Below are 18041 nucleotides of genomic sequence, written 5' to 3'. Positions count from 1 at the left end.
GTCTGCGTTTGGGACACAATCAGCCACCCTCCTGCGCTGCGTCCCCGCAGGAGAAGACCGGAAAGCGGTGCCGAGCAGGACTTGGCGCCTGCCTCTTGACCTCATCTCGCCTCTCCGCTGCGTCTGCCCCCAGCTTCCCTGGGAGGGAGGAAAACAACAGCGCCGCCTTCTCACCGCCCCTCGGGGAACACCCCGGCCCTGCCCCTGTCGTGCGCGCCCGGCTCCCACCACGGACCAGGGCAGCTGCCGCGCGTCCCCGTCCCCCCCCTTCCGGCCCCGGTGGTTGCGGCCGCAGGAGCTGGAGCGGACCCCGCCGTGGTGGTGGTGGTTGGGGGGGGGTTCGGCTCCGGCTCCCCCCGCGGGGCCGCCGCTCCCGGCCCGCCCCGCCGGCCCGCCCCTCCCGGCAGCGGCGGGTGACTAATGTCTGTCATATGACTGTGACACCGAATGGAGTCGGGCGGGCGGAACTAGCCGCGGCGAGGGGACGGCGCTGCGCGGAGCCCAGCGCCTCGGCGGCCGGGGGCAGCGGCGGCGGAGCCCCAAGATGCCGCCCACCCTGTTCCAGAAGCTCTTCAACAAGAAGCACGGGCTCATCTCCCCGGCCAGGGACGCCCGGGACGATTGTGTCTTCAGGTAACCGAGCACGGGGCCGCCCTCCTCCCCTCACCCCAACTTCGCCGCCGAGTTCCCTGCCCCGTTCCCCGCGGCTCCCCCCCGCTCTCCTCACCCGCGGGGGCTCTGAGCGGCCCCGGTTCTGGCCCCTCAGGCGGGCTCTGGGCGGGAGCTTTCCCCCTCTTGGGGCCGCCACGTCGGGGCCGCCGCGCTGCCTCCTGCCGGGGCCGCCTCTCCTCAAGCCTGGGCCGTGCTCCCCCCTTCCCTCACGCCGCTGCCTCCCCTCAGCGCGGCCCCCGGTGCGGAGCCGGGCTCAGCCCCGGCCCGGCGCCGCCTTCCTGCGCGATTCGCCCGGTCGCGACCAGCGGCGGCCCCCGCTCCGGGAGCGGGTGTGGGGCCCCGGCCCCCCGCGGCTCGCTCCGGGGATGCTGCGGGCCGGGGCACGGCGCCATTCCGCTTGGATCCCTTGGGAGCAGCCTCGGGAACGTGGAGGAAGGGGGGGGGCGGGAACGTAAAGTTCTGGCCGCTGCCGGAGAGGGAAAGAAGGGTTTCTGGTGGGATTCGTCGTGTTTGAACAGCAACAGAACTGGATCGGCCGAGAGGTGCCGAGGGCAGCGCGGGGGGCAGGAGCCGGAGCCCTGAGCACGCGTCGGAGGGGTCCCAAACCCTCCCCATAGGGTGTCTGTGGGGTCCCAGGCCCTGCCCCTTGGGTGTCTCTGGGGTTCCAAACCCTCCCCGTGGGTGTCTCTGGGGTCCCAAACCCTCCTTTGTGTGCATCTTTGGGGTCCCAAACCCCATGGACAGGGTGGCCCCAGTTCACCAGGGCTTGGTGCAAGGAGCGGCTTCCCTCTGTTTTCTGCTCAGAGGCCTGTAAGTGGGCTTCCCGGGGGTTCATTTTCTTAGGAGCAGGTAGTTTGTGTCTGTAAGATAAGTGCTGTTCCATGGGTGGGTTGTGCTTAGAGTGCTGCAGCCCCGGTCCTGGCTGGCGTGGGGAGGAGGCAGCCTGCAGAGATCATGGGGTGCAAATACAATGTGCTTCATTGGTGAGAGTTACGGGCTGCTTGAAATGCTTCAGACAGCGTGGTAAAGCTCTCCTCCCACCTGCCCTCTTTCAAGGTATTACCCGCAAATGATCAATCAGCACTTGGGTTGCTGTAAGGGGAGTTCTGTGGCTGGTGTGGCTTAACTTTGTGTGGTGGGATGTGCCTTCTAACTGCAGTGGTGTAATCATGGAATACCAGGTCGGAAGAGACCTCGAGGATTATCTGGTCCAGCCTTTAAGCTGAGCAATTCAGGTAGTTCATGGTGTATCTGCAGTGATTTCAGCATCATGGTTTTCACAGGATATTGATGGGTCTCTTAAGTCCTTATGGAATCAGGACACGCTCCCAGGCAGTACCTAAAGTGCTTTTAGCTGTTGGCACACACCCTGTACAGACACTGCTCACAGCTGCTCACGCACCTCTCTGCTGTGTCTTGTCAATGTGGTTCCTGTTTTTAACGGTCTTTTTAAGAGACAAAACCATTTTAATCATGTCTGTTTCATTTTCTAAGTCAGCTGAACAACTGGGGTGAGCCCCTTGGTGGGGAAGGGGTGTGAGGGCTGCTCTGTACAATTGCCTCTTCCCTTAGTGATGGGTTTATGAGGAGATTGTGTGGATTCAATATCTGTAGTGCATACCCTGGGGCAGAAATGTAGGGATCAAGGCTGTGTTGAAGGGAGTGATAGTGAGTGCTTGGCAGGGTCTCTTCTTCCCTCTTCACCTGCATCATCCTACACCAGACTGGGTGTGAAACCCAAGTAAGATGTCGCTGGAAGAGGGGAGATTGAGATGAGCTCTTAGGCAGAAGCGCTTCCCTGTGAGGATGCTGAGGCCCTGGAATGGATTGAACAGAGAAGCTGTGGCTGCTCCATCCCTGGCAGTGTTCAAGGCCAGGTTGAACACAGGGGCTTGGAGCAGTCTGAACTTTAAGGTCTCTTCCAGCCCAGACCTTTCTGTGATTCCCTGCCTGCTCCTTCCTCCTCTGTTCATGTAGCACTGTTTCACATTGTGATGTGAGCTGTGATTTTGCAGTTATTTGGATGGTTTTGCAGACCCACAGGTATAAACCCCCCGGGGGAGGCTGATGCCTCTTTGGCAGAGGCTCTTGGGATGGGTGGGAGACCCTTCAGGAGCCAAGTACCATTTTCTGAAGACTAACACAGATGCCCCCTGGGCTGTTGCCTAAGGGCTGCTTTCATTTTCTATTCAGGGCTAAGTCTCCAGTTAATCCTCACTGTGTTTGGCCTTATCAGTTCCTGGTGGGACTCCTGGACAATACCCAGGCTGTTATTTATTACAGCCGGGCCCTTGGGGACTGGGAACAAGCACTCTGGCTTTGCAGGCTGTTCTTGGTTCCGGTACACTTGTAGGCAACAGCCTCATCACTTATATTTGGGCAAGGTTATGTTTGTGGATTGATGTATTGCTATCTGGTTATATTCTAAATAACAGAATTATTCTGAGGGCTGTTATTTCTGTCCTCAGTTTTAAAGCTTTGTCCTCTTACTGAGGAGAACAACGTTAAAGAATACATCAATTCTCTTGATATATTTTGTGAATAATATGTACTTGGAGAGAAAAGCCCAACTCCTCTGGCAGTGACATTAGTAGAGCTGAGTACTTAAGGATGATTTTGATGCTTATTCTTTTCTTTGACTGTGAATACATTTTACATGTTCATCAGGCTTCCTGGGAAGCTTTACCAGGACATCAGTCCTGTTTAATCGGAGCTTATGATGCTGCAGAAATAAATGCTTTTCAGTGGAAACATACTCTGTTTTGCTGTTGGTTTGTTTAGGGCTTTCCTTTTCCTGCCTGGAATCTCTGTCTGTGCTGTCTGTGGAACTTCAGGAGTTTGGGTCTAACCAGACTGTGTAAAATCCGTCAGAGCTAAGTGCTGGAGACATTAATGTATTTATATATAACTATATAAAGTAAATGTATATAAATATGTTTGGATATTTATTTTCTATATATAAATAAAGCCCCCAGTCTATTTTACAGCAGAAGCCTTAGGAAATCATAACAGATCCACTCCACATTAGTATTCCAGCTCCAGTTTAACTGGCAGGCCTGGCCCTGAGACAGAAACCTCTCGGTGCAGCTCAACATTCAAGGCTTCACTGGTAAAATCTGTTTAGAAGCAGCACAGAAACACCTGCAGGTATTGCAGGGAAGAGGCAAACCTTTCAGTGCCAAGGTGCAGGGTACCTGCTCTCTGCTGCAAATACTCCTCACGTGAGTGGATTTCCCCTGAGGGTAACTTTTACTATAAATAGGAGCTCTTGGCTGTGTTGTAGCATCTGGCACTGGTGCTGCTGGTGACAGCACAGCCCAGGCTTGGGCTGGTATAGCTGGTATGTGGTTTCAGGTCTGTTGTTTTCTATGGTTCAGAATCAAAGTATTCCTGTTGTGAGCAGCTTTATGTGTTTTTAGGTGAGCTGTCTGCTCTACCTGTCTAAAGCGTCTGTCCGTTTCAAAGTAGCAGTTAAATGAGCCTTGTGCCATGATTTTCTCATCGATTTCCCTAGTAAAACAGAAACAATCTCATCAAAGCATCCTTAAACTGAGCAGAAGCAGCCAAGCATTTCTGCAAAGTATTACATGGTAAAATCTGATACCAGAGTTGTGGTCTTCAGAATAGGCTCAGTAAATCCTGACAGCTCTCAGGCTTTCTATCTTTGTTATGAAGATGTGTGGGCACTATTTCCAGTGGTAAACACAGCTGTAGGGACTGCAGCAGGGGTTCTGCACAGGAGTGTGTCTGTTGAGGGAGTAATGGCCCTTGGAGCACTATTAACCTCCTGCAGAGGGAGAGGGATGGGCCTGAATTATGGGACTGGTACTTTTGGGGTTGCGTGGATGGGGGAGACTCGGTGGCGTCTTCCATCTTATGTATAAAGGTCAGATGTTTGTTCCCTTGCATCTCTAGACATGCTTCCCACCTAGCTGGGGGGTAGAGGGGTTATTGATTAGCAGTTCTTTTCATACTGCAGCTCAATAAAATTTCAATGTCATTTTAATATACATATTTTTATATATATACACTTAACATATGTATTTTTATATATATATATGTATATTAATCTAGGCAGCTCTAAAGAGCCATCTTGGCCCCAGGGGCATTCCACTGGTGTTTGCAAACTGTTTTGATCCTGTGGAATCACCTGCTGTAGAGTTACAGCTGTGGAGTAATTGTTCAAGCTAGAAAGAACCCCTTCCAGTTTCGAGTCTTCCCTGTGGTGTGGAGCTCCTTCAGGCACATTCTTCCTTTGGGGATTTGCTTTGGTTATCTGGGTATTTCTGAGGAGAAGTGCAGGTTTCCAAGGGGGAGGATACAGGAGTAAGTAACTTCAAGTGTTTTCTTTATTTATGGAGAAGGCCATTATCCTGGAAACATGGGGTTTTGGGGTCTTTCTATAATGCATGCTGCTCGTTTATTGAGGGAGTAGTTTGCCAGGTTCCTGACATAAGAAGGGCCTAAGGCTGGCTGCGAAGTGGTGTTTCCTGAAGTGTGTCTAGGCATTGTCCCACATCAGCCCAGGCTCTTTCTATTCTCCGTGGCAGTGACTTTAAATGGTATCTTGAGATTTGTTTCCTTTCACATACTTTTTGGCAGTGGGGTTCATCAAGGGAATTGCGATAAACCTGGAGCTGGAAGTGGGTCGCACACTACAAAGATGCTTCACGAGGCAGTTCCTCTGCAGAGCTGTTGTTCTTGCATGGCAGAAATGCTGTGTGCTGTCTTGTAAAAGCATAAATGCTGCTCGAATCAGGAGCTAACTTCGTGAAATAAGCTGCAGACAGACTTGGAGACATTTAGGGATGTGCAGCTGGGGACTTTTTAAAGTGGAGGCTGGAGTAAGGTGAAGGAGGAACATGAAAGTTGTCTTGACATTGACTTTCCCAGTTCAAGTTTTACCCACACAAGTTCTTGATCAGGTTTCACATTATTCTGAAGGCGCTGGTGACGTGTGTGAGGTGGTGGTACAGGGGCTGCTTTGTGCTTCCTTCCTGCTGTGCTCAGAGCAGGGGTTACCACCGCAGGCTGCCCTGCTCCGTGAGATGCCGAAGGCGATCAGAGCCAACGACCGAACTGGCACATTCTTAGTGATTGAACCTTCTGCAGCAAACAGTGTCTCCCATTCCACCCAGGCCAAGGCTTTTCTATGGAAAGCAAGTGGTTTGTGTACATACAAGGAAGGCAAACCCCTTCCCAAGCCCTGTTATCCTGGTGGACAGCACAGCCAGGGCATTCATAAGCATGAGGCTCCTCAAAGCTGTTCCTTAAGGTGCCGTCAGTGCGTCAAGCCAGCCTGACCGAGACCTGCTGTTAATGCAGTCCTGTGTTCTGATGTTTGTTCACATCTGGCCTTCTGCAAGTCTATCACCAGTAGTTGTAAAACACCTGCAATTTCACCACCTCCAAGCCTATCTTCAGAAGGAGCTTCAGCTGCTCTTCATTTTGCAGTAGCTCCAGCTTTTCCTCTCTTCCATTTCCGTGATGAATCTAAAAAGCTTTTGTCCCATAATTTTTTAAGGCTCTTCGCATTCTTGAACATCAGAAACGTTCCTGTGTTTTTATTAAGCTCATTTTTGCCTCTTAATGTCCCTTAGGCTTTGTCTTTTATAGAAAAATCCATCTCTTCCGTAATATCTCTGCAAGAGTTTGGGTTTGGCTTTTTGGTTGCGTTCGTTAGCTTGAGTGTAGCAGGTTTTTCACTTTGATTTATGTGCAGTTTTCTCTGTGGCTGTGATGACTTTGGCCTGTGTTTTGCAGTGTTTTGCTGTTCTCCAAAGTACTGCTTTTTGCCAGATTCTGCTGTGCATTTCCTGTCATCTGAGCTTTTATGTACCTTCCAAGTGCTTTCAGGCAGCTTTTGTCTTGGAAGCAGAGACCTGCAAATCGATAGGTTCCAGTAAGCACCTCTGGAGCACAGGGAAGGTTTTGACTACTTCTTTCCAAGCCCTCCTTGACACCACTGTAGGTCTCCCAAGTGCTTCTCCAGGTAGGCACGTGCTAGAACATCCAGCATCTCCTTCAGAACGATATGCTAGATAAAGGCAGCGCTGTGAGCTGGGTCTGTGCAGTGGCTGAACGTGCTGCAGATCAGAGGGTCAGTGGTCCGTGTGGTGATACTTCTGCTATCAGATCCAAAGGAATTGCCTTGGATCAGTGCCCTCATCACGCTCGGTGCATGCAACGCAAAGAATGACCAAATCATGTGAAAGCTGTTGGGGTGCTTGTGACTACCTGATGTTGTGCCTTAGAAAACTGGCCTCTGCCCTGTTGGGAATGCACCCTGCCAAGTCCTTGCTTTGCTTCAGCTTCTTCCCATGGAACAGGGAATGTGGACAGTGCAGTGGGAAAGCCCTCTGCTCGCTTGTTCCTTGCTCTTTTTGGAGGAGGCAGAGATGCAGAATGAGCTAACACAGGTTAAGGGTCAGCCTTACTGCCTTTCACACTGGCATCCCCCGTGGCGGCTGGGACCTTGCGGTGACTTGAGGACTTGGCATCACGAGGCTGCGCTGCCCTTGGTGGACATCACGAGGTTGGTGCCTTCGACTTCCTCCCAGCCTGCGATACCGCTTCCTCCTCCTGGGATGGCACGGGTTGTGTGAGGATGCCTGTGGTCCCCTGCCTTGCTGAGCTGCCCTTGCAGCAGCTGCTTTCTTGGTTCCCCTTCCAGCAGTTCAGCTCCTTCCTCTAAGTTAAAATCTTTCTGAGGAGAGGCTGGGTGAGTGAATCCCGTGGTGCCTTTTTGCCCCTGGGATCCCTGCTGGTTGGTCCTTCAGGCCATGGTGCTGGTTTGGATCTTGCCAGCTGATCAGGTGAATCCTTCCATTTTCATTCTGAGTTTTGCTTGGGTTTAAGTGTTCAAGGCCAGGTTGGGCACAGGGGCTTGCAGGAAGCTGCTCTAGTGTAAGGTGTCCCTGCCCGTGGCAGGGGTTGGAACTGGACCAGCTTTAAGGTCTCTTCCAACCCAAACCAGGCTGGGATTCAATGGTTCTGTGATTTCCAGTTGTATGTGCCAGACAAGCAAATGTGGCAGTTTTCCCTCTGGAACATGTGGATGTCTGCTGGCCTCTTCTGCATGGGTCTGAGGTGGACCCTGCTCTGATCCTTGTTCTGTGGAGACAGGGTGAGCTGGCCCATCATCTCCACTGTGGGAGAAGGAATATGGTGACCATGCCATGGTTCTTTACACTTGGGTTACGCTAGCAAGTGTTGAAAGAAGGGGTTTCTGCAAACATAAGGGTGCTGGCTTTTTGCCTTCTTCTCCGGTTGAGGTCATGGGGTATGAAGACATGCCAAGAGCCTGGTCTGTGTGTACCCATTTGTCCAATGTGAGGGCTTCCCCTTCTCTCAAACAATCCCTCCCTTAGTTCTCTGGTGCCCAAAGGTGTGTTGACGTGCCTCACGTTGTACACCTTGCTCCCTTGGGACGGCCAGCTCCTCTGCTTGACTGCTGCATCGTCCTGCTTGTGTTTTCAAAGGACTTTATCCTTCGCTGTGTCTACACTTCTGAGTTAGGGTATGCTGCTGGTGACAGCCTGGCCGAATTCAGGCTTCTGTTCTGGGATAAACCGCTCCAGTGTGACTTGGAGCCTGCAGCTGGTGTGGAGAGCCTGGCCGAACGCTGGTGGTGACCCCTTCAGAAGCGCCGTTTAGGAGTGGAAAGTAACGCACACGGTGGTTTCGTGCTGGGAGGCTGCGCTCCCTCCTGTTGCTACATCTGGAGCAGGACGTCTGCAGGATCACATGTTAGTGAGTAACGTCGGGAAGAATGCAGAGCTCGGCTGCAGCAGCGAATCCACAGCGTGGTTGTGCTGGGTTTAGGAGCTGGCCAAGAGCACAGCGTGTCTCTGAGGACCTGAAGAACGCTGTGGTGTAGATAAAGAACCTTAATCTATGAAGTATCTGCTGGGGGTTGGGAGAAGTTATGCCCATTAAAAACAGGAAGTCATTTTACTCATCTGTATATGACTTGCAAAGGCACCAGCTGCTCCACCTTGCACTGAGCAACAGAATTCACATATGGAATTACTCCTTGGAAAAACCCACATTTGCACAGCATCCATCTGATCCCGCTCTGCCTCGGGAATGTGACTGTGATGATCACGCTTGGAAGGGGCAGGATCCCTCAGTGGGACCAATCACTTGCTCTTAAAAATACATGCCCACATGTGTTCTGATCAGCGCCAAGCGTGAACAGTTATTGTGTAGTCTCTGTGTGGAGAAGGGTTGATTTATTGCTCCAACAATGCCCTGTGCTGTTGCTTGGTGCCCAACTGCAGGTTTTAATGGAGGTGATTCCGCACGCTTGCGTCAGAAGCAGCACGGGCTCTCTCGGTTCTGACACCCGTATAGCTGCTGCAGACACCAGTGTTCACAGTGCGCTGCATCGCAGAGGAACTTGTTCAAACACGTGGATTGCAGCACACAATACTACACAGACTGCATGGAGGATATTAACAGTGCCTGTATGTAACATGCATTTGTGAGGACACTGTGTTTGTATAGGGTTTTGTCTCCTCTGAATAAGTAATTTCATAGCCCTTATGAAGTAATTACACTTTTGGACTTCAAGCAGTTTGACTACACGTAAAAGCTGGTTATTTTAAACAGCCTTGCCCCATGCTTCCAGGGTGATAATCTGGGTATCCTTCAGCTCTCATGTATTATCTGTTTGTGAAACTATAGCCTTGAAAGCAGCCCCTGCTTTGTATAGGTGAAGGACTCTGCAGTGGTGCCAGTGCTGCTTGGTAACAGCAAGCTCAGCTGTAGATCTGTCTCCTTCAGCCCGAGCCAGTGAATAACCCAACAGCCCTCTGTGATGGGCTGTAGCATGAGTGCGGACGTGGGAGGCACCCTTTGCTGGAAGCAGCGATCCTGAAGTGTGGAAATGATCCATCACACACTGCTCCTCCTGCTCTGTTTCTCCAGGATGTTTCCACAATGTTGTCAGCAGTGATTTTTGGTCTAAAATGACTAGAAGTGCTCAAGGCCAGGTTGGATGGGGCTTGGAGCAAGCTGCTCTAGTGGAAGGTGTCCCTGCCCATGTCAGGGGTTGGAACTGGATGAGCTTTAAGGTCCCTTCCAACCCAAAAACTTCCATGGGTCTATGAAAATACATCACAGAAACAATCATATTTCCTTTGCTATAGGCTCTGTTCGTGCCCTGCGTGTTCATGGTACTCGGTTCTCCTCCAGATCTGCATGTGTCTTGTTAGCAGCTTCTTCAAATGTCTCTCCCTTGCTCCAGCCAAAATGTCAACAAAACATAAAACTTGTACGAGTACCACAAACCCTCTCCCCCTTCAGTTTGTGTGATATATAACTGGAAGGAAACGGGAGCCAAATTACAGTGCTCTGCCATCTGTTTTAGTTGATAAATGAAGAAACTTTGAGCTCAGTTCAGCCCTGACTTTAGGTCCTGGCATTGTGCCTGTTTGAGCCTGAGCAGTATCTTTACCCCGGTTCCTGTGTCATTACCCACTTTAAGACAAGCAGGGTGTATGGTTTGTTTGAGCACTGCCCATGGGAGCAGCTGCTTTCATTGCTAGATGCTTGTTTTGGTTTTCATTTTAGCCTCCACACCTATGGAGGTGGTGGTGGCTCTCGCAGTTCTGTGCTCAGTCGCATGCTCCCCTCTTAGGAAACCTTTTCATTTACTTGTTCAGCCTGGAGAAGAGAAGGCTCCTTAAGGGGAGACCTTAGAGCAGCTCCAGTGCCTAAAGGGGCTGGAGGAAACCTGGAGAGGGGCTTGGGACAAGGGCCTGTAGGGACAGGCCAAGGGGAATGGCTTGAACCTGCCCGAGGGGAGACTGAGCTGAGCTCTTAGGCAGAAGCTCTTCCCTGTGAGGGTGCTGAGGCGCTGGCACAGGGTGCCCAGAGAAGCTGTGGCTGCCCCATCCCTGGCAGTGTTCAAGGCCAGGTTGGACACAGGGGCTTGGAGCAAGCTGCTCTAGTGGAAGGGGTCCCTGCCCGTGGCAGGGGTTGGAGCTGGAGGAGCTTTAAGGTCCCTTCAACCCAAACCAGGCTGGGATACTATGAAAATGGGCTCAACATTGAGGTTTTTTGGGGAGTAATTAAGAGCGAGGAATCCGTCTAGAGGAAGCCTGTGTGAGCAGGTACCTGAGAAAGGGACTATGAGACGGGAACCAGGTCCTTGTTGGTTGTTCTGCCCCCCTCCAGGACCTACCTAGGCAATGTTCTTGCCATTCCAGATGTGGCTCAATGGCTTGTTTAGCCCTTTTCAGGAAAGCTGGTTCCAGAAATAGGTAGAAAGGCAGTGTTGGTTCAGGTGTTAATGACACACAGGCACAGATGATAAGCTTTGTGTGCGGGGAGCAGAGGCTGCAGGGCACGGGGGGAGCGCGTGCTCCTCCTCTGGAGCTTGTTCTAGTGGAATGACGCTATCTGAACATCTGAGAAGCTGCTCAGGAAAGAGGCAGCCAGAAGCTTCTTGTTCCTACAGGAAAAAGAACACTGTTACCCCCTCAGAGAGAGTTAAAGAAGTGCCTCGAATGCTAGGACAGTGCCTTGGCTTGTGGTGCTAACTGTACTTCTATTTAAAGGCAGCCCGAACTCTGGCATCGAACTTAAATAGTCAGAAAGAAAAAGGTGGTTGGGTTTTTCTTTTTCAGTTCTTAAACATATTTCAGCAGTTGTGAGTTACTGGAAGTGACTTCACTTTCTGGGTAGGAAAGGAAATTGTTCCACTGACAGCATGGAGGGCTGAGATGCTGAGAACTTGGGCTTGTTGGTTTCTTAACTGCATGTGCTCTTTAGTCACACAGGGGATGCTCATCATGAACTCATGACCTCTTTGTTTCTAAACCAGACGTCATTGAGAAGTATAGAATGTAAAGAAAATCATATTAAAAGAAATCCTTACGACACTGTAAAAGGATTGTGGCTTTATAGAAATATAAATATTTATCAGACTTCCTTCTTTAGATAAGCAAAGATACTGCTCTGGTGTAGAACTGATATGCCTTAAATTTTAGTAGGTTTCCTGATAGTATCTTCTGTGCATTTTTCTTCAGATGAGTTATTTTGGTTAGTCTGAAAATGCATATTTTAAACCGTGTTATCACATTTTCTTTAATGGAAGTAAGTGCAGTGAGTATAAGGTGTTAGCGTTTTGGGGTTGCTCTGTGTTCAGGAAGGTAAAGATAGGTGTGTAAATGCAGTTGGAACTGGTGGATGGTGCTGCTGTGACTTAATGCATGCATACATCCTGCAGGATTCTTTCTGCTTGGTATTCCCTCATAATGTTCTCCCTCATCATCCCTGGCCCTGTCGTTTAGCGTTCTGCTTTGGCAACTTGTTTTTACACATACAAAGAGAGGAAGAAAAGAGCTCAGCCCAGCTCCCTGTCCCTTCCATTTTTCTGTTCTCCTCTTGGTTCTGTGCTGGGTCCTGCAGGGCTTCCCCCCACTTCTGCAGGTTTCCTCTGGGTGCTGTGCTGTCCCCTCCACCTCCTGCCACCAGCAGTAGGGTGCATCCTGTTTGGGGTTACTGCTGTGTCACTTCAAATGCCATGTGCTAGCGTGAGAAGGGGAAAAGGAAACCAGGAGCCAAGCGAGCGATTACTTTTGCCAACAGCTCCTTTAAAGATAAATAGAATCCCACAGACAGCACAGTCCAAAGTGTCCTGGTGGCAATGACAGCTACTGCTGTCCAGCACGTGAGCCTGCCTTTCCTGTTGATGCAGCAGAATAAATAGCTTCGTGTGGTGCTGGTTTTGGTTCACGGCAGGATACGTGCAGCACTGGGCTGCTTCGAACTCCCGCATCTTAGACATGCTCGTGTGGATGCACTGAATAGGGAGCAAACAGATGAGGCAAGAAAAATACTTCTGAATGAGAGCAAAAGAGGAACCAATGAATGCTTTGTTGTTCTTGTTAGGCTGCAGTATGTGGACTACAGAAGATGCGGGAGCTGATGCTGAGCTGGGAAATGGCTCGTTCTGCTGCGACCCCTCTAGGAAACAGGCAGGAGGTGCCCCAGCCACGACTCTTGGTGAGCTGCATTGGCTGGGGCTGTCTGGAGCTGCATCCTCAGCAAATCCATTGCTATTGGCAGAAAGGGGTTTATTGAACATACACTAAGTATATATATATATATATATATGTGTATATCTTGATTAAGTACAACCTCTCCCAGTGGAACAATGTAGGTTTTATCAAGGGATTCTGTTGATTCTGTGAGCGGTGAGGCAGAGCTGGTTTGGACTGCATGTTCCAGCTCAGTCCAGTGATAAGGAAGGTGTGTGTTTGGAGTGAGTTTCGGTGCTGATACCCAAGGAGGGAACGCTGAGCTCTCAACCTGCAACTTCTGTATCACAGACCAAGAGTTTAAGAGTAAGCTAAGCTCTGTGGACACATGGGAGCTGTTTTCAGCTGATGCTCAGAGCTTGCATGTGCAACCTCTTGTGGAGCCCTCAGTAAGACTTGACTGATTCAGCTGTTCTGTAGTGGAAATCCCTCTAGATGGACAGTTGTGTTGAAAACCTTATTCTGCTTAATCACCGCAGGGCAACAGCCAGTCCTACACTGTATCCCATTCCTACCGTTCTTAGAAACCCAAGACTGTGAGCACATAGTGAGACTTAGAAAACCAAAGGGGAAATCTGAGAGTACAGAGGTCAGTATGGCAGTGAGCAAAGCACTCTGTTGCAAACCCAGTAGAGCACTTTAAGCCTGGTTTAACGATTGAACAGCTTCTGTAAAATCGGAGGAACCACGAGTGGCTGATGGCTAAAAGCATGCTTAAGTGCTCTTCTGCTTTGGGGAACCAAAGCATTGAGGACCTCCCAGTTCTAGTGCATTGGTTTGTTAGATGCCAGGCAATTCTTGCAGGTATTAAATGAACTTGTATGGCCATGTGGCTTGTTCAAGCATCTGATTTTGGTTTGTCCTCCTGTCCTTATGAATTACATAAAAGTGAAGTCAAGCAATGTCTTCAGTGTCTGCTCTATATAGATCTACCTGAAATAGTTTCAGGTCACCTTTGCCTGCCTAATTTGGAAAACAGTTGAGCAGCATGACTCTTGCCTTGGAGAATTAGCAGTGTAGGCTCCTCACCGTAGTCTTGGGGCTGTTGGAATATCAAGATCTCATTCCTTCATCAAATTAAGTAGGGCCCGTTCAACTTGTAGAGCCAGTAAGGGAAGGATGTGCAATCCCAGGCTGGAGCCAGGCGAGAAGAGTCTTCCCTCTTGAAAAGCAGTTGTGGGATGGATTTGGCAGGTCTATGAAAGTGTTCTCATTGTTTCTGGTGCAGAGCCGGGCAGTAGCCTTGGCATGCGGTGAAGTTCCTGGTGACCTCTTTGAGGGTTAACTGAGGGGTTTGTGAGAGGCTGTGGTGGAAGCAAGGAACTGCTCCGTGTGCAGAAAGGTCACGGAACTGGGCCAAGCATTGGCCTTTTGAAGGCGTTGGAGGATGCTTAGATGCCAAGTGACAAATACGGTGGTGTCAGACAGTTGTGGGTTGATGAGGAGCATCTCCCCGTATCTCACTCGTGGGATACTGGTATAAAGGAGCATCACGAACGGATAGGCCAGGCTGGGATTTCTTTCCCTAAGTGTCAGTTTGTTATACGTGTTTATACAATCATCCTCTGTCTTTAGTTTGCAGTTGTTCCGTGTAACTGAGATGGGCTTTTGGTGAAAGCTGAGGGGGATAGGTCTGAGTCAGCACTCTGCTTAAGCCGTGTGCTGTACTGGAGGCATGTGAGTAGTTCCATTGCTCCCAACGAACCGCTCATGTGCTCAGCCTTAGGCATGTGTTTTAAATAAGCTGCTGATCCAGAGCCTGATTTCTTTTTTGAGTTAAATCTACCCAAATGAGGAGGGTGAGACTACAAACACAGCGTTTCAAACGCTACAGAGCAGAGGTTTAAGGCAGTATTCTTCAGGAGAAAGCTTTGGGCATTTAATGCGTGTTAGTGCCTGAGCTTAAATGTCACCTTCATTGGAAAAATGAGCATCATCTGTTAATTATATGTGACTGTCTTGATAAGTGACCTGGTATCGCAGCCAGCAAGCTCAAGTTCACTGGAGTCCTCTCCAACACCAGGCTTTAGACTGAAAGCAGCATTTTGGGATTACCCCTGTGTCAAACCCAGTTGAACTGAGGGCTTAGGAATAATGGTCCACCAGCTTTTCCTATTGCAAATACCCACACTTGGAAATTGTTCTACCATGTGCTGGGAATTTCCTTGCTAGTTCTAAAAGCCTGTTGCTGTGGCAACCGGGCCCCATAACAGGACAGCTTTTTGGTAAGAAGAAGGCTCAGACACTCCGTTAACAACCAGGAACGAAGCCGCAGCGAAGCAGCTCATCTTCGTTTTGTCAGAGTCAAACAAGCAATCCAACCCCAGGAGCAGGGATGGATGCTGCAGCAGCTCGGACCTGGGTTACCAGACGAAGGGCACACCCTGAGCTTTGGCCAGGAGCTTACGTTGTGGACGTGATGGATAATCGGGGAGCTCACAAGCATCTCGCTCCCAAGGAACTCCTAGGTCCTCTTTTTATTCACATGGAAAGGGTGAAGTGATTTGACAGTTTGGCTTCTGGGCAAGGAAACATGAGTTTTGCTTCTCAGAACTGGATGTCCCCTTTGTGCTTTGCTAATACAGAAACTGGCAGAACAGGCATTACTTTTCCTTTGACGTGAGGACTTGCAGCCCTGTTTCCTTGTGTCTCATGACCGAGTGAATCAACACCTAATTAAACAGTCACATGAGGGACAGAGTAAAAGGCTGCTCAGGCACTGATCATGGTGAATCTTTGGAGAATAACTACTTACATCTCTCTTCCTCCTTCTCCCAGAAACCCTGAGCACCTTTCCTTTCCCTTCCCTTCTCTTTCCCTTCCCTTCTCTTTCCCTTCCCTTCTCTTTCCCTTCCCTTCTCTTTCCCTTCCCTTCTCTTTCCCTTCCCTTCTCTTTCCCTTCCCTTCTCTTTCCCTTCCCTTCTCTTTCCCTTCCCTTCTCTTTCCTTTCCCTTCTCTTTCCCTTCCCTTCTCTTTCCCTTCCCTTCCCTTCTTTTCCTTCTCCTCTCCCCACAGAGGGGAAAACACAGACAGCACTCAGCTAAAGCAGTGCTGTCTGTGCAGATAAATGGGATTGGGGTAGGGAGAAGACTTGGAAGCACTTGACAAACTCTTGATGAATGTGAATGATTTGGGTTTGTGCTAGGATGACTTAGCTGGAAGCTTGAAGGTGTAGTCCTTGTGCATCTGACACTCCTGGGGTTTAAACAGACAATGTGAATGTTGGGCAAGAAAGTTCCGAGTGGTCCAGGGGGATTCTTGATGTTTTTAATACTAGTTGTATTTCTTCTCACTTGCAGAGCATTCTGAGGGGTCCCCAACAATCGCTTTCCATCCCTGAGTGGCAAATACTTGTGTGGAGATTTATTGGGCTCTCAATTATCACTCAGTCACAAGTGCAGCCACCTTAATCAATTACAGGACGTGGCCTTGGGCCAAGGAATGCTCTGGTCCCGGCGCTGCCAGCTCGCGGTATGACTTTCACTACTGAGGCAATATTTTTTCTCCTTATAAACCCCCCGAAACAAGTACTACAGGATGTTTTAATCAGGGTAAGCAGATGGCAGCATCCACCCTGACACAGTGGAGGGCTCCCAGGCCGCATGTGGGATGCGCTGGGCTCTGCAGCAGATCTAGAGCAGGCGGTTTGAGTGCTGTCGAGGGCTGGTGCTGGAGGTAGCGGTGGTTTGGGCTCTCCATGGTGCAGTATTCCAGGCCCCCTGCCACGGGCAGGGACCCCTTCCACTGGAGCAGCTTGCTTCAAGCCCCTGTGTCCAACCTGGCCTTGAGCACTGCCAGGGATGGGGCAGCCACAGCTTCTCTGGGCACCCTGTGCCAGCGCCTCAGCACCCTCACAGGGAAGAGCTTCTGCCTAAGAGCTCATCTCAGGCTCCCCTCTGGCAGGTTAAAGCCATTCCCCTTGTCCTATCCCTACAGGCCCTTGTGCAAAGCTGAAGATAAATACAGGGAATTCAGTGTTTGCCTGTTAAACAAATGAAGAAGTTGAGATTCCGCAACCAAAGCACTGCTGTTACATCAGGAGTCATTCAAGGGTTTATTGCTTTTATTAATGTTGGAGTTGTCAGCACTAATGGAGCTATAGAGATCCCTCTAAGATGTCTTCATTTTCATGGCAACAGAATTCTTGCAGTCAACCTTGACTCCAGTATATGTTCTTTTCTCTTCATTGTGTATCGTCTGTGATCTCCAAAACAAAAAGCATTAATTCACCAGTAAGTTACCTAAGCAGATTTTGCAATGGGAGCCTGTGAGCTTGGTTTTATTCTTTCTAGCATTGTGAAACAGTCACTTTTTAATCATACCGGTAATGCTCAGCAGTGGTACCTCAGATGTAATGTAAGTGCTGGTTTTCAGGGGCCAAGTTTGCTTTATTGTGCACTGGAAACTCTCGTGTATTGGACAAATATAGATGCTGCATGTCACTTGTCATTCGTGTCATTCACGTGTTGTCATTCTACATACCCAGAGTCGTGTTGTCATTCACACTTGAAGAGGGGATGGAAAACAGAAGTTAGTTTTATGTCTAAAGTTAAGGATTGAAAAATCTATCTGGAGGTATCCAGAATTAGTATAAAGGAGGGAAAAACCCTTCCCCCCCCCCCCCCCGAAAATTTTGTGTGATTTCTAGAAAATTTTTTATTTCCATCAACGATTCATGTGCATCACAAGCAGTTTGTCCTGGAACCTTTTTCTCCCCAACTTTTCGTTAACCACCCACAATACTGAACTATTTACACTTTAGGTTTAATAGCTGCAGCAGAAGATCCTTCTGCTGTGCACACCCGAGAGGGCACAATGCACTAACTGTTTGGCAGGGGGAAAATGCCCTCTTGTCTCCCAGTACCAGTTGGTATTAAGGAGGTTTGTTCAGCATCTTATTTATGGTGGGCTTGCAATTGGAAACACGATACAAAACAAACACCAGTGTGCCAGCAGCTGAACCGTGCGTCAGGTTTCCACTTTGATAGTTAGTTTTGCTTTAAGCATCTTTTATCATGACTTGATAAATCACAGCAGTGAAGGGATGGTCCATCTGCTGAGGCCTCAGCATCCATGTTAAGAGAAAGATGATATTCCATGCTGTGCCTTCCAGAAATGCTCCCAGGCATTTGTATTTATGCTGGTGCTCCTTTACACTGCTGGTAGAGACAGTTTAATCCAGTCATGAGACCTCTTGCTGCTAGTGAGGTTCTGGGGTATGTAGAAACTTTGCTTCTCTCTTGATTTATTATGAGTAGTAGTATTTTAATTGCCCTTTTTTTCAGTCTTTAAAAAAGGTTTCCCTTAAGGAAAATGTGC

The 18041-nt window shown here is 49.6% G+C and overlaps 1 protein-coding gene across 2 annotated transcripts in view; it reads left to right on the top strand.

The window, feature by feature from the left end:
- The first annotated feature begins 384 nt into the window (after positions 1-384).
- Positions 385-18041, top strand: part of FNIP1 (folliculin interacting protein 1) — a 66772-nt gene continuing 49115 nt past the window's right edge. Inside the window, exon 1 of one of the 2 annotated variants that reach the window (XM_062638122.1) lies at positions 385-633. In XM_062638122.1, the coding sequence (XP_062494106.1) occupies positions 545-633 (89 nt within the window). In that variant the 5' untranslated portion in view covers positions 385-544. The remainder of the gene's footprint in view (positions 634-18041) is intronic. The other variant, XM_062638125.1, reaches the window with a different exon arrangement.

The sequence above is a fragment of the Pezoporus occidentalis genome, unplaced genomic scaffold (genome assembly GCF_034315485.1).
Source record: "Pezoporus occidentalis ecotype Australia unplaced genomic scaffold, CSIRO_AGI_Poc_V1 ctg55, whole genome shotgun sequence".
NCBI classification, from domain to species: Eukaryota; Metazoa; Chordata; class Aves; order Psittaciformes; family Psittacidae; genus Pezoporus; species Pezoporus occidentalis.
The sequence above is the reverse complement of the archived record's forward strand: the minus strand, read 5'-3'. Positions and strand labels throughout refer to the sequence as shown.